Raw genomic sequence first — 23,107 nt, forward strand, 5'->3', positions numbered from 1 at the left:
AACCGTCACAAAGACCAAAGCGCATTTGTTACTCACTACTGTCCAATGTGCAACAACCACTGCACAGCTCTATTCCCCAACACAGTGCCAGCTATCTGAGTATTATCAGAAGGATAACAAAGTAGGGCATATGAACTCACCACTTTGTTGTTTGGTTTTATCCTTTTGTTTCTTCAGTTTAATTTCTTCAAGTGTTTTTATTCCAAAATTCAGACTGTCATCTGGGAACACAGAGCAGTGAATGAGACTGAAGGACAGAGGCACACGCTGAGGACCACAGCTCTGCAAACTGCCTCCTGCTCAGAAGCATGCAGAACAAACCCTGTCAGCTCTCCCCATAGCTAAGAGCACCATGGACCTGATGTCTGTCTGCTGCCCTCCTTTCATCCTTCTGGATATTAAAAGTAGGCTTTATCCCTTACTTTATCCCATCCACATGACATTAGATTCCTCTCTCAGCAAATGTGGCTTTCACCACTGGTTGGAAAGATGCACATACAGGCACTTAAACTCCATGCTGTGGCCTCGTCTTGCTCTAATGATGTAAACAAAGGAGTTTACCTTCCTAATCTGAAAGGCACATGAAGTTACAAGGTAGGAACAAGATCATGGAAATAGCTGATTCCATTCAGCAACCCTATGTTCTGTTGTGTTTGTACAATGAATTGCTTTGGAGTTAATTGGCAAGTGCTTCTGATTAATCCTGGAATACCTTGTTTTGTATCAGCATCAGATTTTGTAGTGGAAATTATCTGCAATCCATGATGGTTTTCTTCAGCTGGTTGCTGGACAGGTGTTTTTGTTTCTTCTCCCTCCTTAGAAAGCTGGTCTGTACAAGGAAAGAAAAAATCAGCCTCTTCAGTTACGCGGTAGGAATTCAATCAGATTTCCCACATTTATGTAGCTCATACAATGACACTTCAGCCCACAGTTAATATTCTTAAGTACAAATGTAAGTGACTACAGATGGGTTCTTTATTTAAACAGCTACACTTACCTGGTAAACCCATAGAAGCAGCCTAAGTGAATAGAGTACTAGAGAACCGGGAAATCAACCACACTCACCATCAACTTTGTCATCATCTGCAGAATTGATGACAACGGGAGGATGTGTCGGGCTTGGGACATTCTCTGAGTTTTCCACTTCCATCACTTCCATCGACTGTGGAGAGGGATCGGACTGCAGGGAAAGCTTGCTCTGCTGCACTGTTATCTGAGCTGCCCTCAGATCGTCACCTGCAGACTCTGGTGGACTTGGCAGCGTAGCTACAGGAAGAAAAGGATCAATTTAAAACTTTGATCCTTGTGGAGAGTGTTTATGCAGAATGGCTTCATGAGAAAGGACATGAAGAGATTCCTCTAGTTAAATTGTAAAAGAATGAATGTGATTAAAGACAAAGACGGTTTATCCTAGGGACGGTCACGAGCTAAGCAGCTGTGGGGAAATCAGTATGTGAAAAGACAGGGTATGTAGCTAAAGATGAAATATGTATCTAGAAGCAAGGACGGCCTAAGGGAAAAGCAAGATGTGTAGCAAGGTGTAGACAAAGCTGCAAAGAAAAAGTATCTATAAGACTAACCACAAAGGTCAGATGAAGTAATGTCTAATTCACCAATCCTGAGCTTAACTTTTGCAATATGCATGAACTTATTACTGATTGTATAAATAAGATGCTGTAACACCTAATAAACGAGGCTTGTTGACCATGATAGTATGAGACTTGTCTCCCGCGGTTACTTCCAACAAATGGTGACCCCGACGTGATAAGGAAAAAAGGGCGCCACGGGTGAAGAACTGCGTTGGGTTCGGGTCCGGATTTCACAGCCCGACGGACGACGAAAAGAGCTAAAATTGGAGCTCCGCGTCTCGAGCGACCACGACAGGTGGGCTCGACCGACACGTGCTGCCGAAGCCTGGAGGGCTGCAACGGTACCGACGTGAGTAAAAATGGACAGGCAAGCAGCATATGATTTATTTTCCGCTTTTCTTAGGCGGAGACAGTTTAAGGGTATAGACTTAGAAAAGGATCTCCCTGCTTTATTGAGCCACGCGGTCTCATATGGCTTTTTTGCAAACCCCCACTTAGTGCATACATTAGAGGAGTGGCGGCGGTATGGGGATAAGTTGTGGGAGTTAGTTTTAGATGATGATAAGTCGGCAAAAAAGATAAGTAAGTTGTGGAAAGCAGTGCATAATGAGTTGTTGATGAGTCAGGCGGAAAAAAGGGCAGCTCAGGAAGCTCAAGCTGCGCAAAAACAGAATCAAGATTATGGGCTGCCATGGGGCACTAGCGTTCCAAACCCCCCTGTTTTTTCTTCCGTTACTCTGCCGTCTGCAGCCGCAGTGCCCTCTGCACCCCCTCGCGAAGTGCAGGCTGACCTAGCAACGGAGCCCGCAGAGGTCTCCTCTAGCCCCCCCCCTTCGCTGTCCGGAGCTCCGCCGTCCGGAGCCGACTCGGCGCCGCTCCCTGTCTCGGCACCGTCTGTGCCGCAGCCGCAGCCGTCCGGCTGCTCTGAGCTTTCGGTAGCTCCGGAGCTGTCAGTTCTGCGCGGGTCGGGTCCGATCTCTGGAGCTGGGTCTGATTTTGTGGGGACTGTTGCAAGGGAAAGGCGCAAGTTGTGGTCTATGCTGGCAAGGCGCGGAATAGAGGATGGTGATAATGAATTAGTACAGGCAGCGACTGAGAATCTTGCATTTCCTGTTGTTTATGCTCCCTTGCCGCAGGGAGGAGTTCAGGCTGAGATTCAATCTCTAGACTGGAAGATGTTATCACAGTTGCGAGCTACTGTAGGGTCATATGGAGTGACTAGTGAACCGGCCAGGCAAATGCTAGATTATCTTTTTAGTGCACATATCCTTCTCCCAGCAGATATTAGAAGTATCACGAAATTGATTTATACTCCTCATCAGTTAATATTGTTTAATGCTCATTGGCATCAGTTAGCTGTGGCGTCTGCAGCAGTTCAGAGAGGACCAGGAGACCCCTTAGCAGGTGTAACAATGGAACAATTGTTGGGTCTTGGGGCATGGACTCGAATAGAGGCTCAGGCGATTTCTGACCCTGAAGTTTTGCGAGAAACTATGAATTTAGCCAGGAAAGCTATGGATAGTATAAAAGCTCCGGGAGGAACGCCCATTTACATGGGAATAAAACAGGGACGTGAGGAGCCGCTAGGTAATTTCATAGATAAAGTTGTGGATGCCATTAAGAAGGCTAGTGTTCCGGAATATATGCAAGGGGCTTTGATTAAACAATGTGTGCTTCAAAATGGTAATTCCTCAACCCGATCCCTGGTCAATACATTGCCCGGAGATTGGTCGATCCCTGAGTTGTTAGAAAAGGCTGCTTCGGTTCCAACTGGAACCCAGGCATTCTTAGTGAGTGCTTTGCAGAAAATTAGTGAGGGGTTGCAGGAGCAGGCAAAAGCATTTCAGGAGCAATCAAAATCCTCACATACTCAGGTTCTAGCAGCCCTTGCACCCCTCCAAGCTGCAGTCGCTACAAACCCACGCTCGCAGAACAGCCTCCGTATGAAATGTTTCCGTTGTGGAAAAACTGGACATTTTCGTCGCGATTGCCAAGCCACTGGGATTTGGTGCAGCAAATGTCGATCCAACACTCACAACGCTGCTGCCTGCTATAACAGGTCGGGAAACTCGAAAAGCAGCGCGAGCAGCAGCCGCGCTCGGACACAAGTAGCAGCTGCAGTATCGGCAACCCCCAACAGCAACAACCCCAACCTGCCACCAGCGGGAGCCTCGGCTTGGACTTGGCAGCCTCAGTAAATGTTACTATTTTGACTAATCAGCCCTATCGGATTCCTACTGGACTATTTGGCCCTGTCATGATTAATGGACAAGCAGTAGGAGGACTGTTATTGGGTAGATCGTCTGTCAGCATGATGGGACTGTTTGTTTTACCTGGAGTAATAGATGCGGACTACCAAGGGGAAATTATGATCATGGTACACACCCCTTACCCGCCTGTAAAAATACTTAAAGGGCAGCGTCTAGCTCAATTAGTGCCGCTGCCGCAGTTAGCAAAAGGACTGACTCCCCTTAAACAAGAGCCAAGAAAACAGGGAGCATTTGGCTCAACTGGGAAATTAACTTTGCTTACTCTTGATTTATCAACGCGCCCGAAAAAATCGTGCACTCTGCACTACCGTGATCAGAGTATTACTCTGACAGGACTTTTGGATACAGGAGCGGATACATCAATTATCACCCCAGGGGAGTGGCCGTCTGACTGGCCGCTTCAATCTTCAACTACCACAGTGTCAGGGGTCGGAGGAATGACACTGGCAAGCCGAACCCCCATGCTCACAGTGGAAATAGATGGCAGGAGAGCCACAGCAATTTTTTCACTTACACTACTTCCACCTATGGTATCCTGCCTTATCGGCAGGGACGTGCTGGCTCAACTGGGTCTTGTTCTTACCAATGAACACCCTTTAGTATAATGGCCATTGCTTGGACTTTCCCACTACCACTTACATGGACTACAGAAACTCCAGTCATGGTTAAGCAGTGGCCACTAAAAAGGGAAAGTCTTCAGCAAGCACATCAACTTGTGCAGGAGCAGTTTGCCCAGGGGCATTTGAAACTGTCTACTAGCCCTTGGAATACTCCGATATTCGTAATCAAAAAGAAATCTGGAAAATATCGTCTATTGCACGACCTAAGGGCTGTCAACGACCAGATGGAGCCCATGGGGGCGCTACAACCCGGATTACCCAACCCTTCTATGATTCCCGAGAATTGGCCCATCCTCATCATCGACCTGAAAGACTGTTTCTTTACAATTGCCTTACACCCCCAGGATACAAAACGTTTTGCTTTTACTCTGCCAGCGATAAATAGGGGAGAACCCGACAAGCGATTTGAATGGACAGTGTTACCACAAGGAATGCGTAACTCCCCAACTATTTGCCAGCTGTATGTCGACGCAGCACTGCAACCGTTACGCCGAGAAATGCCGGACACTATTATTTATCACTATATGGATGATATTCTTCTGGCTCAAAAGGATCCATTCACAGACTCTCAGATTGAACATATCAAAGCAGTGCTGGCAACCTCCTCTTTAGTTATAGCTCCTGAAAAGGTACAGAAATCCACGCCCTGGAAATATCTGGGATGGCAAATCACCAATAAGCAGGTGAAACCGCAAAAATTAACCATTGCTACAGACATTTCTACCCTTAATGATGCACAAAAACTCCTTGGAGACTTACAATGGCTAAAACCAATAGTAGGTCTCCCAAATGTGCTGCTAGAAAAACTGCTGCCCCTGCTGAAAGGCACGGACCCTTGCACCCCAGTGACTCTTATACCAGAACAAAAGGAGGTGCTACAAAAAATTTCAGACTGTATTACCAAAGGGTTCGTTTCCCGCATGGACCCCACAGTACCATTGACTCTTACCATTTGGAGCAGCGATATGCATCTCCTTGGTGCAGTTACTCAGCATAAAAAGAAAACGGGGGAAAGGGTCCTGGAGTGGATTTCGCCACCTCTTCAAAAACGGAAAACAATAACCACAAAAATTGAAAATCTAGCAGCAGTGGTCAAAAAAGGCCGCATGCGTATATTGGAAATTAGCGGTCTGGAACCACAGACAGTTTATCTTCCCATGGAAAAAGCAACGCTAGACTGGTATTTGCTGAATTCGCCAGATCTAGCTGAAGCGCTTTTAGCCTTGGGAGCTAAAATAGAAACAGGTCCACTTGTTCCACGAGCATTGCAATGGATCGGTGAATGGAGCTGGATTGGCGTGCCTTTGCGAAGGGACAAACCCATCTCGGAAGCTGTAACTGTTTACACTGACGCTGGGAAAAAGACACGCAAAGCAGCTATTGTTTGGCAAAAGAAGGGAATTTGGCAGCAACACACACTGGAGGCGGTCCCTGAAGACAGTTTACAAACACTAGAACTTCTTGCTGTAGTGTGGGCTGTTTCTAATATCACTGAGCCTTTGAATGTGGTTTCAGATTCTCTCTATGTAGTAGGGGTGGCCTCAAGAATTGAGGATGCAATTGTTAAGGAGGTTCAGAACAAGCGATTATATGAGTTATTTTTACAACTCAAGCGAGCCCTCAGGAACAGAACAGAGCCTTACTCCATTATCCATATCAGGAGTCATAAATTAAGCACGGGTTTAGGAGAAGGCAATCAGAGGGCAGATCGGCTGGTATCAGTTGCAGTACCAATGTCACAATTTACTCTGGCAAGGGAAGCTCATGCTACCTTCCATCAGAATGCCAGAGGACTGCAGAGGCAATTTCAGATCTCTCAAACAGATGCTTCTGCCATTGTCAGAAGCTGCCCAGTCTGTGCAAATCACAACAATGGAATGGGTCTGGGAATTGGAGTTAATCCTAGAGGTTTATCAGTCAATGAAATATGGCAAATGGATGTTACCCATGAACCCAGTCTGGGAAGGTTAAAATATGTGCATGTCACCATTGACACCTACAGCAATTTTATCTGGGCAACAGCTCAGGCTGGGGAAAGGGGCATCCATGTAACCCGACACCTCACAGCATGTTTTGCAGTCATGGGAGTATGCAAACAGTTAAAAACAGATAATGGTCCTGCCTACATAGGTCAAAAGGTTCAACGTTTTCTACAACAATGGGGTGTTAAACATATTACTGGCATTCCACACAATCCACAAGGGCAGGCAATAGTTGAACGAGCAAATAGCACCTTGAAAACTTATCTCAAGAAATTCTCAGAAATTCAGGACATGCAGGAAAGGCTTGCTAAGGCACTGTTTGTATTGAATCATTTATGCATAATAGGATCCTCAGATTGTCCTGCAGCCGAAAAACATAAGTTACAGAGCCCAGAATCAGAGAAGCACCTTGAAGAAGAAATGTGGGTTAGGTATAGATGCTTGAAAACTGGGGAATGGAAAGGCCCTGCAAGAGTGCTTTATTTAGGGCGAGGCTACCTTTGTGTTTCAACCCCTACAGGTTCTGAGTGGATTCCTGCTCGTTGGACCAAGCCGGTGACGCCATCGCATCCCGGAGAGCACAGTGAACCTGGATGACTGACTACAGATCGGTGACTGCAGAAAAGTTGGAAGAGTGTCTCCAGCTGATTGAGGAGCCACTCCAGACCTTCATTCGGCATGTTCAGTCAACAGTGACTCAAAATTTCTATGGTCCATATATGGAACTGATACATGCGTTGGATAACATACGAGGACTGATTCCATCTAATAGATATTACAGGTGTTGGGGATGTGGTGTGCGTGAGCATCAGGCTCAAGCGTTGCTTCTTTGTGGTGGTTGTGGAAAATTGGGTTGGTACCACCAATCAGTCTTTTACATTAACCAACACTTTCTGTGGTGCAGAGAGTGTGATAAAACCTGGTGTGCAGAAGACCAACCGCTAGAGTCAGAATCGCAGGAAGATCAATCGCCAGATGCTATATCAGTGACCCGTATTTGCTGGGTGCTTAAGAGATTCGCTCAGAGAGCTCGAGCTGCTAGGAGGTCTTGCGTCATAAGCTATCAATGCGGCGGTACAGTCAGAGCTCTTGGGGCCTAACAGCCCTAGGAGTTCTGGTCTGGCTGCAATGCTGTGGTGCATTTTGGGCCCCTCCGCAGCCTAAGGAAAACGTCTGGGTTACGTTAGCCAACAAGACGGGTCAAGATGCCATATGTTTAGCATTATCATCTCCTGGCAATCCTTTTTCTACCTGCTTGGTAGGCATACCTTTGGACACTCCTCCATGTCCAGAAGGTGTTCTGCCTTGCCAATCAAAAGGTACAAAGGGCTACGCAGACCATTGGGATGCATATATACCACACTTTCCTGTAGCCCCTCTAGAACCACAAGAATTAGAAATTTTGGGATCAGTAAAAGCCGATTGGTGCATATATTTTAATTGGACCGGCAGTTATCGAATTGGGCCTGACAGATCAAAAATCAAACCAAGAAGTGTAAATTCTAGCCTGCTTGTATATAGAAATCAATCAGCATGGTGTAACTATACAAGCGCCAGTATATCTGTTTCATCTAACAGCCCTATAACATTGCCCTATGGAGTGTTTCTGATATGTGGGGATCGGGCTTGGGCAGGAGTCCCCTCTAAGATAATAGGAGGACCATGCACATTAGGTCGTTTAACACTGCTTACTCCAAATACTTCTATGATCCTCCAAATTCACAGACAGCATTCTAGAGTGAAAAGGGTGACTCATGCCTTTACCCCAGACTGTAAGGATAAGGTACAATTTTGGTCTACAACAGGAAGAATATTTGCCTCTATTTTGTCAGCTAATGTTGCCGCTGCTAAAGCATTAGCCATGCTAAATGGTTTAGGCTGCTGGCTAGCAAAACAAACGAATGCCACCTCAGAGGCATTATCTCAACTACTGATGGATGTGGATTCAGTAAGGCATGCTACACTCCAGAATAGAGCAGCAATTGATTTTCTATTACTAGCACAGGGGCACGGATGTGAGGAGTTCGAAGGCATGTGTTGTATGAACTTATCAGACCACTCCGTGTCTATACATAAACAGATACAAACGCTGCACGCATTAACTAACCGTTTGCAGGTGCAATCTGGTTTTGGTCTTGATGACTGGCTTAGAAGTTTAGGTTTAGGCCCCTGGCTTACTTCTCTACTACAGCATTTGATTACAATCGGTCTGGTACTGATAGCTATCATATTAATAGTTCCTTGCCTCTTTAAATGCTTGCAAAATGCACTAATGAGAATGGTTGACTCAAAATACAATGTATCCTTGGTCGTCCAAAAAGAAAACGGGGGAAATGTGGAGAGTGTTTATGCAGAATGGCTTCATGAGAAAGGACATGAAGAGATTCCTCTAGTTAAATTGTAAAAGAATGAATGTGATTAAAGACAAAGACGGTTTATCCTAGGGACGGTCACGAGCTAAGCAGCTGTGGGGAAATCAGTATGTGAAAAGACAGGGTATGTAGCTAAAGATGAAATATGTATCTAGAAGCAAGGACGGCCTAAGGGAAAAGCAAGATGTGTAGCAAGGTGTAGACAAAGCTGCAAAGAAAAAGTATCTATAAGACTAACCACAAAGGTCAGATGAAGTAATGTCTAATTCACCAATCCTGAGCTTAACTTTTGCAATATGCATGAACTTATTACTGATTGTATAAATAAGATGCTGTAACACCTAATAAACGAGGCTTGTTGACCATGATAGTATGAGACTTGTCTCCCGCGGTTACTTCCAACAGATCCTAACCTTACAACCACTGCACAAAGATGGCAGGCAAGGCTGAAAACCCACACAGATAAATGTTGAGTCACCAGTTGCCCATCCAACTGGCTACTGGGTGAACAAGGAAATCCCCCCCTACACAACATTCACCCAGTAAAAGCTTAAATTCAGGAAAACAACCTGCAAGGCAAAGGCCACAGGAGCAAAAAGAAGCTGAGCATGCAAGAAAAAACTGAAATATCAGAAGCACACAAAGTTGAGCTGTGCTCCTATCTATCATCTTCCCAGCTTTCTTCTCTTCATTCAATCAGTCTCTCAGGAGCAGTTGTTTCAAAACATTGCCCTCCTCAACACTGGTCAAACTCTAGTAACATCACCCTGACTCAGCACGGAGCCCCTGGGCTGCACGGCTGCAAGCCCTCCAATGGAGCCCCTCCTTCAACACCACGAGTGACAGCAGTGAGTAACCCCAACACATTTGTCTGACCGCTGCAGGTCTTCAAGCTCACCCACCTGGACAACCTCAGCAAAGACAGCGATCTTCCAAGCCTTGCAGTTCACTTCTCCTGTAGGCCGAACCAACACTGAATCCGTGAATTAATTAATTATAACAGGTTAGGAAGAATTTTCCTCCTCACTTTGCCAATGTCAAATTCTGTAAGTTGGAATTTCTGGTCTTCAAGGTTTCTTCACCTATGAAGAAAACACTAAAACCTTCCCCTGTCATTGTTACCTGTACAGCAAAAGCATGCCAGTGCGTATCAATACTCAAATCCACACACATGTGCCTGAATACGGTAACTCAGCACTGCATGGAGCTGCAGCACGTTCTGCTCAGCCACAACAAGGGCTTGGGTTGTTGTTTTTTTTTCTTTTCTGATGTAAAAATCAAATATTTTGGTATTTTAGGTTTGTTTTGTTGTTGTTTTTTTTTTTTTTTTTAAGGTATCAAATGCAGTAAAACCTGCAACCAGGCCAGACAGAAGATCAAATTCAAGTGATTCGGAACTCTTTCATTAAAGTGCTGCACTTTTCTGTGCTAAGCATTTCCGATAGTCAATAAAGGTTGGAACCTTTTACTCACACAGACACTAGTGAATTTTCGAGGAATTTTTTTTTTTTTTTTTTCCCAGGGAATTTCCCCAAATCTAAACTAAAGAGAGGAGAAGTCGAGTTCTCAAGTTAGTTGCTGGATTGACTGCATGACAAAGGGAACAAAAACAGCACTTAAGGACAAAGTTTCCTACCCTCCTCCAGTATTGATAGAAATGCTGCCTTTTACCTTTAGTACCTTAACATCAGATTCCTCTCTGGCAGATTCCTATGCTTCTAACAACCTCGGTGCTGCCCTGCACAGACGCCGGGCACCAACTGTCACTGGACTCTGCACCATGGAACACGCACACAGCTCAGCACTTCTGTTTCCTCACAATTGGAAGGGTTCTGGAATCGGGAGCATGAAGCGGACTAGAAATACCTCACATCCCTCTGCTCCTTACGAGCCCATCCATTTTAAAACAAGATAACCCCAGACACATCTGTTAGCACAGCAGCCCAAATGCTAACCAGAACACACAGTGTATAACACTGAAAGTACCAGTTTAATGCCGCGCCACAAACCCTATATAGTGGTACAGGTGACCACCCCTATCAGATACCCATGACCTCCATGACTCCACTGCTGGTGCATGCAGGCACCACCTGCCCAATACCCAACATCTCCCCCCTCTTTATTATCTGCAGCCCCTGTAAAGGTTCCCCTGCATACTCCCCGTTACCCCAAAGGTGATTTGCACATTTAAGGCTATTCCGCAAATGAATCAATCATTAAACATATGCGAAAAACAATGAAACTGTCATAATAACATACCAAAGAGATGCAGCTGCAGTGACTACAAACCTGAAAGCACACAACAGCAATCTGCCTAAAAATTGTGAAATGCTGTATGGCAACACTTAGTCAACTTGTAGAGAACGGTGCATTCAAGTTCAAGATAACAGCACAGTACACAATGGAGTTACAACTTCTCCAAGTTCAATGTAACACTATTGTACAGAATCTTCATGGCAATCCAGTTCTGTCCAGTGTGCATTATAATGTCACACTCCATAACCAAATAAGAAGACAAAAACATATTGGCTGTGCAGAATCGTTCTGAATGTCCACCACTGGGGGACTATCCAGGAACAAGGTCTCCCCCGCTCACGAACTATCAGTCCGGCATGAAGGCTGGATTCCCAGTTCGGACCTTCAGGCACATTGGGAGCAACGCTGTCTCATGTGCCGTTACCAGCAGCCGCTGCCCAGTGCTGACGTCAAATCACTGGCTGCACTGGAGACATTAACCAAGGAGTTGTTGACCAAAACTGGTGCTGAGATGTTCGGATCCTCACGGTGCACAGGATGGCTCGTCATTTGGTGCCGGCTTAACCCAACGTGCCGGCAGCCAGCAGGGCCCACTTGGGGTCCCGACACAGACGTGTTTCCTGCCCTTGACAAGGAGTGGCATAGGGTCTGGGAGCCATGGCCCTCCGTCGGGTCTGATCAGGACCTGACCTATTGGTGTCCATTTGGTCAGCTGATGGTCTCCCTTCCAATTCTCTCAGTTAACTTTCTAAGAGCACCAAGGGTGGGTAGCAGCTTCTGCGCCTCTTCGTCCCCTGCAAAAGCTCACAGAACTCCATGCTGGCTTTCTCTAATGCTGACCAACTCACACAGTGAGAAGCTCTGTCAGCCAGACCTCTCCGCATTATCCACATAATAAGCAGATTGAGGTCCTCATCACACACTCTGTGTCATTTCTTGTCAGCATGTCCTGTCCCATCCCTGGCTCTCCAGCAGGACTGTAATGCTGGGGTGAGCAACACTGGGCACTGTCAGTGTGTTTTTCTTGCAAGCATCTTCCAGGGAAATACGTGCAGGCGTTCCCCACTCTTGGCTATATCTCTGCAGTGCTGGGTCCTGTGTGAGCAGAGTTCTCTGCCCCAGAAGCCAAGTCACTGCTGTGCAGAGCTCAGCCTCGGGGTGAATGTGCTCCTGAGTTTGTCCCAGTGCAAGGACAACCTTCTCATTGCCCTTTAGGAGCACCTCTGGTGCTGATGGGTGCTCTGCTCTCAGCAACCACTGGATACACGGCTCCAGGCGCGTGTGTGCTTTGTCACCTTGAGCTGTTTGCTCTGATCGCATCTCACCCTGGGGAGCCGGGATTTCCCTTTGGTCTCGGTGTCACTTCGAGACCAGTAGCAACACTAGGGGTCAGAGGAGAGCTGCTGAATGTGTGAGCAAAGCTGCTAATTGAGAAGGAGATCGCACGCGTGTGACTTCGAAACCCGAATTAATGAGCTTACCTTCACCCTCCTGACTAATGCAGACCTCATGCAGCCCTGGGCCTGCCCTTCTCCAGCCTCCTGCCTTGTTTTGCCTACTCATAGAAAAAGATTTAGCATAGCTCAGAGCCCCAGGCGGCGCTTGGAATGCCAGCAGGAAAGAGCTGCTGGTGTCCACATAGCTCAGGACTGCAGCAGTGGGGCTGCTGGACCTCAGTGTTCTGAACACTCTGATGTGGAAGTGATTGGCAGATGCTGTGGCCGGAGGGATGAGGTGCCTGCAGGGCGTCCCTTGGAAGAACGTTTGGTGAGGATGGATCCTCTGAGCCAGCATCGGGGACAGGGTGCTGGGTGCAAATGCCAGTGCTGCCCCCTGTCATCCTTTTGGTTTTAAAAGGAGTACAGCTCCGTTTCCAAACTTTGCCAACCACAGGCTGGCTGGCAGCTTGAAGGAACTGCCATGAAATAGGTCTAATGAAACGTTCCTGGCAGAGCTTCACATGGAGAAATTGCAGTTTGTCCTCAACTGAGCTGGGGTCCAATGAGCTGAGTTTCCTGGCTCAGAGCAGAGGCCGTGAGCATCACGTCTCACAGTCTGTGTCACCTGGGCAGAGCCGTTAGGCAGGGGCTGCCAGTGGGGAGATGCCAAAATTTCCATGAAGATGATTGCTCAGATATGCCTGAGTTCAGATGGAGGGGCCCATTGCCCTACCAGGAAGTGGAAGATGCTTGGGGGTGAGGCAGCTCGTGCTTTCCCATGCCTGTAGGACCTTACAGTGCTGTGCCTTTCCACATACCTACCCCACCTTCTTTCTTTCCCATGCAGGGGGCATCATTAATCCAGTGGGTGGCACCAAGAATGCCCGGACAGCCCCACTGCATTGTGTCTCTGTGGCAGAAGGACACACCAAGCCTGTGCTCTGCCTGGATGCCACCGATGAACTGCTTTTCACTGCCTAAAAAGGTATAGGTTGGACAGAACAGGTGTGGGGGCTGCTGGCTTTTTATGCGCTATTCTCATAGATCTCCCCAGGCTGGCGTGGGGAATTGGGGTGCATGGCAGGGATGGCTCCTTCTGGGCTGCTCCCCTGTCCCTGCCTTCTGATGTCCAGGTGCTGGAGCAGGCTGGCTCCATTGCCCTGGAGAGGAGCTGTGGGTGGTGGGAGGCAGCGCTTGGGAAGGAGTCGGTGCCTCCACGCCACGGATGAACTCCCCAGCCCAACTCTCTCAGGCATGTTCTTCTTCCTACAGACCGGAGCTGTAAGATGTGGAACTTGGTGACGGGTCAGGAAATTGCTTCCCTCAAGGGTCACCCAAATAATGTCGTTTCCATCAAGTACTGCAGCCACACGGGGTTGGAGTTCACCGTGTCCACGTTGTACATCAAAGTGTGAAACATCCGGGACTCAGCGCGCTGCATCTGCACCCTGACGTATGTAGTGGGAAGAGTGGTTGTGGGGGACTGTGGGCAGCTCTGGCTTTGCAGAAGATGGTGTGAGGAACTCTTGGGGTCCCACAGGCTGGAAACAGAGCCCAGCTGTTTTAGGATCAGTGCCTACAGCTGTAGGAAACAGGGAGGCTTAGGGAGATCTTGGAATGGAATCTGTGGGGACCCTCTGCAGCAAAGGCTGAAAGGAAAGGACCTGGAAGAGCTTTTCAGCCCTTCCTGGGGGTGGCCAAGAGCACCAGCAAGAAGGGATGGGGATTTTTTTTGCTTCAACTAATATGCCACAGGAAGACGACCACATTAACCCAGCTGTATTTGTTGTTGTTGTTTATCTACAGCATGAAGCATTTCACTTGGAAAGTCTCTGCTGCCACTCATCGTACAACAGACTTAAAGCACAGCACTTGGCACCTAGCAGTGCTGTGAAGGGTTGGAAAGGCAGCGCACCATTGTGCTGAGGGCCAAGAGACGGTTCAGACAACAGAAGCATTTGTCCACATTTCTAACATGAAGGCTGTCGTCTCCCGATCCGGCGACAAATCAAGGCTGCTGTGTGAAAGTACCGTGCCTCCGCACATGGGATCAGACGGGACTCACACACAGTGTGTAACACCGAATGTACCAGCTTAATGCCACGCCACAAACCTACCCAATGCCCAACAGGGGGGACCAGTCAATGCTGCTCATCAGCCATCAACCCCGGATGCTGGAGAAGGCAGACCATGTTGTGGTGCCAGAGCATTACACCATGGCTGAGATGGGGACACCCACCGAACTGAGGACCCGCTGTGGATCCTACAGCCGGCTGCTGCAGCACTGAGGACCACAGGGCAGCTGGAGTGGGATGCGATGGGACATGGGGAGCTGTGGCTGTCTCCGCTCCCCGCTGCAGGATGGGAAGAGTGGGATGCTCTGGGATTTGTATGGAATAAAGCGGAGATGTTTTGTAGAGGAGCAGGTTGGGATGTGGGGTGTGGGCAGCTCAGCCTCAGTGCATGGTTGGTTATGGAAGCTGGGTGTCTGCCCTCAGAATGTGGCTGTGGCAGCACTGTGGGTTATGGGGGGGAAGCACAGCTCAGCCCAATACTGGATGAACTTTCCAGTCATGTCTTCATGCCAAAGTGTTGCAGATAGCACAGGGAGTGCAAAGGGGAGGAGGAGAGCAGCAGTGTGAAATGGAGCAATGGGCAAAGAGTGTGGGGTGGGGGGAGGAGGGATGAGGGGAGGTCCCCTCATCCACCCCAAAACCAAGCACGGCACAGAGCAGAATGCAGGCAGGCTGAGCACAGAACAGCCCAACACTTTATTTCACAAGAAGCAGCACAGGAAAAGCATAACAGCATAGGAAGCAGAGGGAGATGTGAGAGGTAGAGGGGATGGGGCTGTGTTCATCACCGACCCCAAATGCTCGTGTGGCCAGTTGGCCCCTTGCAGGCTGAAGCACAGCACTCAGACGGTTTGGTTACTTCCTGTGTGAAGAAGAAGAGATGGTGTCCCATAGGGCCACGTTCACATCCCAACCCTCAGCTCCCTGCAGAGTCCCAGCCCAGCCCTGGTGCAGCACCACAAGGAGCACAAGGAGCACAGGGACCCCTTCCAACCCCCAGCCCCACACCGCAGCTGTGCTCGAGTTGCTGGTTCCACCTTCCTGGCCTGTAAGGTAAGAAGAGCCATTGTCTCAGCCCAGTTTGTAGGAGGGAGGCAAGGTTCTTTGATATACGTATACCTGGTGCGGGATTAAGAAACAACGGTTCAAACATTGGTCCGACCAATTTATTACAAGACTTTATCAGGGAGATGGGGAAGGGGAGGACGGACGCTATTATGGTGTAGGGTGATGGGGAAGGGAATGCAGTAAAAATATGAAATAGAAGCAAGGAGTCTCTGTAGGAAGCAAGAGGGAGATATTCACCACCATGGATCCATCGAGGTTTGTAGTTCAGTCATTGGTCTTCAGTCGTGGTGGGTCGTCAGGCGTTGTTCTGTTAATGGTGACCACGATGACAATTTCCAATGGTAGCACCAACTTATTTATATGTCCAAAGTGGTCAAGTCAGCTCTCTTTGGAGTGACAGCTCGAATCCAAAGTAGTTGAGTCAGCACTCCTTGGAATGGAAGCTTCTGGCTCTGGGATCTTAGCAGAAATTCCTTTGTTCCCATCTTCTGAGCCTTGCCAGCAGATAAGAGGGAGCAGGGATACCCATCCGCATCCTGTTTTTCACAGGGCACGATGGCTTCATTACCCAGATTTCCCACACCAAGCTGGAGCTATTTAGTCCCGGGCCAGATCTTCCGCTCATAAACAGTCCTGAGCACTCTTCTGGAGGCAAACAGCTCTGAAGGAAGGTGCTTTCAAATATTCAAATACCCAAAAAGTGATATTGATTGTCACACGGTAGCACCCATTACTTGCCACTTCAATAAATCATTGAGAGTCTTCTCACAAGAAACACCTCAGGAAGCAAGCTTGGAGCCAGAAAACAAGGAAGGACTCTCACAGCCATGACCCCCAGCCCTGTTCTTGCTGTGGGGCATGGAGCAGCTTTGAGCACCAGGAAGGGGAACCCTGGGAGAAAGCGGGGACCCCAATGCTGCCCTGGCACTGGGCAGAGGTGGGGGACAGCGCTGCCCTCATCACTCACTGGGCGCCGTGTTGTAGCCTTTCTCCTTCTTCCCTGCAGACAGAGAGATGCATCAGCACAGGTTCACATCACAGCCAGGCTGAGGGCTCCTGAGGGAGCCTCAAATCCCCCCACAGCCCCCACTGTCCTCCTACACCCCTCCACTTTTACCTGCATGGCGTCTGTAGATGATGAATCCAACGCCAGCCATGATGGCAATGGCCACAACGGCGACAACCACCCCCACCACGTTGGGCACCAGGCTGGACTGTGACTGCTCTGGGGGAAGGCAGGGCTGTCAGCAGCGGAAGGGGCAGCCCAGAGCCCCCCAGCCCCACATCCCCTCACTCACCTCATGAGTAGAGGCTGGGCTGGGGCAGGCTGGCGTGCTCCACGCAGCACTGGTACTTGTCCCCGTGCGGGGCACGTACCTCCGACCGGAGCTGTTGTAGTGCACGAAGATTTCGCCATCCACGTACCCCACTTCAAAGAACCAGGGCTGCTCGGGGCCGGAATCCGTCATCCCTATTTCAAAGTACCGCATGGAGTGGAGCTCTGCGGGGTCGGAGCGCGGCGACCCCCCCTTTTTTATTAATTAGCAAGCTACTGCCTATAGAATAACAACACTACTTATATTAATAACATAACCATTATAACTCAATCAAGACCTCGATTGACAATCCTCTAGAAGTGAAAAAAGAGACAAGTCAAACACAGCATAACAACATTACTGTTAAACCTACTAAAAAGAACAAACTCGTTTGCTCTGCAACCTAAGTTTCTGCAACCTGGAAATAAATCCATGAGGGTCCCATTGTGTTCACATGTCACTAGTTAGGAAAAGTCTTCAACTTTCATATACTCTGATATATTGATTTTTAATGGCCACTAAAATTTGTGCAACAAATGCTTTTAGGATGCTCATAACCATGTCTTTGAGCTAATAATTGATAATTGCATTATCAATTGCATTATGAAGTTGCATGTCAGATAGAACCAGTTTTAGAGGACAAATGTGCTGGAGTATCACTAGGGGCATTATTACTTATTGACCCTTGAGAAACAGCAAACCGTGTTGGTGGTGGTTGCGACAGGCGGTGCCAGCAGGGCCTTCCCTGCTTCAAAGTGCAGCTTTCCTCTCTCACCCATCACAGATTCTCTCCTGCATTCAGGGTCTGAAGGATTTCTTCCAGTTGTACACCATATCCGCATGGCCAGTGCGTGATACAGAGCCCAAGTGGAACAGCTGCCTGGAAAACAGAATAAACTATCAAATTTAGTTCTATTAGTATGCACTTTTGTCTCAAGTGATGCATGGTCATATTTTTAAAATCCCAATTAGTTGGGTGTAAGAGACGTATCCATTCTACAATACAGGGTCATCCCTTTGCCTGGGATTCCTTTCCAGGTTTTGTCTTTGCAAATTAAGAAAAGCTAATTAATAGGCTAATAACATCATGAGTGAGCAGTACTAACATACTAAAAGAGCTATTCCCATAGATTACAGCACTGATTACATCAAATCCTTTCTTTAACACACATTTGATCTATGGATAATGCCTAAAATTCTAATTCTTGAGACTGCATTGGTAATACTGAAAATCACACACTATGTCAAACCATTACTAATATTATTTATAACACCGCAAGTTACAAAGCAATTCCACTAGGAAAGAAACACACAACATAGTTACTATAAAGGCTGGATGCTATTTTCTGCCTTGAGATGAGACCAACAACGTATTCTGGTGGTGTTAGTAACAACCGCACAAGATTAGAAGTGTCTAGTGTCATATGAGTATCCTCAGTGAAAATCCATTGAATGATTTGCTTAGAAGCTTCAGATCGTATCCCATAGTCAGTCACAGTCTTACCAGCCTGCTGTAACAATTTCCAATGATGCACTTCCCACCGAGCAGCTCCCTGCTGATCGTCTATCAGCGGGCAAGCGAGCTGAAACACAGCTTGACACGGTCCCTCCAATATCATGTCTCTAATGACTCCAGACCAACGCAAAGGTGGAGGATCGCTACGTGTGGGGGGGAATCGCATAGACAGGGGCTGTAAAGACATCGGTGAAACGCTCGAAGAGACTGATGCCTCCTTCGTACACAGTTCTAAGTCCTGCAGCTCCTCAGTTAATGTTTTATTATGTTCCTCCAACGCTTTCTCATTCCCACCATTATCCGAGTCGCTTTCACTCTCAGGAGCTTCTTGCTGCTCTGCACACCCCTCAGCCCCCCCCCACCGCACCTTCCTCACCAGCCAAAACCGGATCTGCCAGAGACGTTGAAGAGGTCGAGGACGGGGGATTATTCGGGGCTTCTGCGGCAGCCCTGACTTGTGAGGCTGATGAGCAAACGGAGTACGAAACTCCTGGTAACAGGGAGTCAAGCTCTGACCTTGACTGAGCACTAGGTCCGGATAGAGCTTGTACCACAGCAGCAGCAATCTGCCGCTCGGATTGCATATTCTTCAGTGTATTTATTTTGTATTCCTTATTTTTGGAGATAACAAAGTCCTACATATGGTCGACTATTTCTCGACATTCGGCTACAGTGAACATCAGTGCCACCTCCTGAAGGTGTCCATTCATATGAGCCCATTTTACCAGCTCGGATATGCATTTAGGAGATACCTGCTCCCCTGTCTTAGAGAGAATACATTTGAGCAGTTCCTCCACAGCTTCCCACAACATCGTGGATGGCAGAGAACGGGATGGTACCCCGATGAGAGGTGAGTGCCATCCCCCCTCCCCCCCCAGTTCTTTATTGCCCCCACCTCATTATTTGTGGTTCCTATCCCTTTATTTTGTTCTCTCCCCCATATTTGTGCCCTCACTCTGTGTTTATTTTGCTCACCCCCCCCTCCGCCCCCGCAATTTTTTCAAACCAGCTTTGTCTGCACCAGCAAGCACCTGCGGGACCCTGAAGCTGGTGGGGGACGTGGGGACCCCCCTGAGAGGGGAGAGCGCGACAGCCGCTTGGACTGGGAGCAGGAGCCGGAGCCTGAGGAGCGGGGGAGGCGAGAGCAGGATGGGCAGAGGGGCAGGGGGCGTGGGCAAAGCTGTGGGTGAGTCAGTGATGTATGGGTGCATCTGTTGTGGGGTGGTGCTGAATGGGGTGGAAGCTGTGCTGACCTCACCCCCCCACAGCTGTGCCTTTGTCACCTACAAGAAGATGGAATCAGCTGACCAGGCTGTGGGGATCCCTGGGTGAGCTGGGGGGCACTGGGGGGGCACAGGGACGGTGTGGGGGTGCCAGCAGTGCTGAGTCCCTGCCCCCATCCTGTGCCCCAACAGCCGTAAAGAACAGTGCCAAGGGCTCACACCGCGACAAGCGGGCGCAGGTGGTGTACAATGAGGACCTCTTCGGGGGGCAATAAAGGTTTAGTGCACACAGCAGTGGTGTGGCAGGGTGACAATGGGACAGCGGGAGAACGGGGATGGGGGAACTGTGGGACACAGGGAGCTGCAATGGGGGAGGCTGAGTGGTGACCAGCTGCACACACACCTGTAACTGAACTGCCAGCCTCACCTGGCTGTGGTGCTGAGCATGCTGGGCTGCCTGGCCCTGCTCTCAGCAGCACTGTGTCCTCCCTCCCAGCCCCCACAATTCCACTGATACAGTTATGTCTGTTAGAGAGATTCACACTGCATGGAATGTGCCACGGCCAATAGCAGCTGAAGGCTTCAGAACCAAATAAGTGAGAGGAGGCCGTGCTGGAGCTCATCTCTTCCATGGAGCTCATAACAGCAGCACAGCAGTAACCCTGGTGGCAGCAGCACCAGGATGTTGCTGGAGCAGCACTCCTGGCTCCCCTCCTGCTCCCTCCAAGAGCTGCAGGCAGACGTACAGCACTGCTGTCCTGTGCCAGGTTTATTTAAAAACACAGCTGAGAGCCGCTGGCATAAACAGAGGAGCCTGACTACGTTCATACAATATCTTAAATAGAAGGCAAATACAAAAGGAAAGGATAAAATATTTACAGTAACAGTGGCAGACACGACATGGGCACAGTCCCACCCAGAGTCAGCAGAAAACCACTCAATACCCTGCTGAAGCACAGAGTCACCACGGCGTCCTCCAGCAGGGCCAGGGCTGCACTGTGCCCACAGCAGGGCTGGGATGGCTGCACTCTGAACTGAGACAAGCGAAGCGCACACGTGTTGGCTTCCAGAAATCATCAGCACAGCATCGCGCTCTGCCAGCAAACAGCACTGGAAATCCAGAAAAAGGGAAAGGAGGGAATAACGCAGCAGTGGCGTGCAGCTCCCGCTTCTCACACTGCTGCTGCATCACTGCTGATAACTGGAAGGCAGGAAGCACCCCCCGCCTTGATGGCACATTTGGTCCAAAACAAAAGAATAATTCTGCTCCCTCCCACCCCCACATTGTCATTAAGTTGCCTTAAAGGATTCAAGTCATAAACAAAAGCATACACCAAAAATACTCAAGAGCTGGCAGAACTCCAGGCTAGACATGGGGACTGCCCGAGAAATGGGAGCACCGAAGAAGCTTCCAGCTGCACCCAACGCTGAGCATGGCCAAGGGAGGAGGAAGGAAGGAGCTTGAGGTTGAAGCCTTCAGAGCGTCACTGAATCAGGAGATCAATTGCCAGGCACTGCAGCACACAGATGGACGTCCTTCTGGGCTGTCACAGAACTGCTTTGTCCTCTTGCTGCTGAAAGGAGCCAACCAGGAGCAGGGAATGGATGTACAGGGCCTCAACTCTGACCAGCAGGAAAACTCAGGACAATGGAATGCAGTCTGCCAATCTTTTACCAGTTCAGCTGTGCTTTAAGACTCATTATTGTGAAGCCTCCTTTAGTAAAGTATCACCCTGGGGTATCCAACCAAAAAGAAAAGGTTTTTATTAAATTAAAGGGTTTTTTTTTGTTGTTGTTGTTTTGTTGTTTTTTTGGTTTTTTGTTTGTTTGTTTGTGTTTTTTGTTTTTTTTTTAACATACTATAATAACTACTACGCAGTTCAACAGTCAGTCATCTCAGAAAGTTCACGAAGGAAATCATCCTCATCCTTCTCCAGGTCCAAGTCAATTTCTGCTTCCATTTCCCCTCCTGAGATTTCCGAGATGAACTTTTCAGTGTCATCTTCTACAGCCTTGGTGAGCAGGCTGACCTCCGGCAGGGCTGGAGCAGCAGTCTGGGAAGAAGGAAGACAAAGTCAATGATTGCTCAGGAGATCCTTCCTCTGCAGTGCTTCTCCTTCAGCACTGCTGATCCTGAACCCAACACGGGGGCTAAGGGGCTCCTGAAGGATGTTAACAACCACGTGAAGGCTGCAGAGCACCTCAGGTCTTTTTAACAATGCAGCATTAATGGACAAATTCCTTCACACCACAAAGGAATCACAGGGCTGCAGAGCATTGTGCGCACACTGCCATTCATCCAGCATCCTGCACAAAGCGACTGCTTTGAAAGGAAACCTGCAGAACATTGCAGTTCTCCACACTTTCTGCAGCAGTTGTATCTCAGTATCAGCCTGACCAGGACAGCACTGACACTTCTTCCCCTCCTTACCAAAGCTGCTTTTTTAGCTGGAGGCTCCGCTTCTTCAGTGCTCGTTTAAATAAGTACAGTGCTAGAGCTGTTACACACCACATTCTATTTGAGCAACAGAAAGTCATTCCTGTTCCCCTACACAACATCCACCCACAGTCTGATTTCATTGAACACGAAGCCATCGTGACCTTTTAGTATCCAGTGCTCCCACGTTAACCTCACAAGTTGTACCTGGTGCCAGCAGGGTTACTGCCTCACTGCCAGATACAATCAGATCAATTCTGAGTTTGAGGAGTGCAAAGCTGTCTGGGAAAGCCATTGAAAGTACCAGGATTGTGAAACATGGCTGCAGCTCTTCACCAAAGGCAGGAAGGTAGGAATGCACTCATGATGGTGGCACATGGTGAGCAGTGAGACACGAGAACATGTGAAGAAATTGTGTCACTGTGTCCATCTTCAGAAGGGACTCACCTCTGCGGGTGCAGAGACAGCTTTGGGAGCAGCCCTGCTCCATTCCACAGTCTTTTCCTCTTCTCTTCCAGGTGCTTTAAAACAAGGAAAAAGAAAATCACTTGGTCAACAGCAAGCATAGAAAGAAACCTGAGTGCCAGTGTTTCCTCCATGTGCTTATTTCCTCACATTCAATAACAAAGAACACGAGAGAGGCGACATCTCGCAGTCCATACAGTATCCAAGCTCTTCCCTCCTTCACATGCTGTCTCTTCACGAAGCCTCTCTCACCTGCCCAATGAATAACTCACCCCCCTGACCTTTCTGACAGAGGTTGGCCCCCATGTTAAAAACTCAATCCATGCTTTACAAACACATTTACATATTAAAACAAGCAACACGCCAAAGATGAAGATAACCTTGGTGTCAACACACAGAACATGCCACACCAAAAACATGGCAGAAAGAAAGTACAGGAGAAACTGAATTACAAAACCTCACAGCGAATGAATTCTCCA

General features: G+C 48.4%; 1 protein-coding gene across 1 annotated transcript; it reads left to right on the plus strand.

Annotated features, from left to right (window-relative positions):
• Window positions 1–1,948: 1,948 nt before the first annotated feature.
• LOC146756755 (uncharacterized) lies at window positions 1,949–3,790 on the plus strand. The gene has a single exon (XM_085524161.1). It carries the CDS (start codon window positions 1,949–1,951, stop codon window positions 3,785–3,787), a length of 1,839 nt encoding a protein of 612 aa, XP_085380287.1. The 3' UTR covers window positions 3,788–3,790.
• Window positions 3,791–23,107: the final 19,317 nt, after the last annotated feature.

The sequence above is a fragment of the Coturnix japonica genome, chromosome 26 (genome assembly GCF_054131305.1).
Source record: "Coturnix japonica strain WE chromosome 26, WE-NBRP24, whole genome shotgun sequence".
In the NCBI taxonomy this organism is placed as follows: domain Eukaryota; kingdom Metazoa; phylum Chordata; class Aves; order Galliformes; family Phasianidae; genus Coturnix; species Coturnix japonica.

What these genes read in the sequence shown, in the direction of transcription:
- LOC146756755 (XM_085524161.1), top strand. Translation starts at nt 1,949, where the DNA reads ATGGACAGGCAAGCAGCATATGATTTATTTTCCGCTTTTCTTAGGCGG.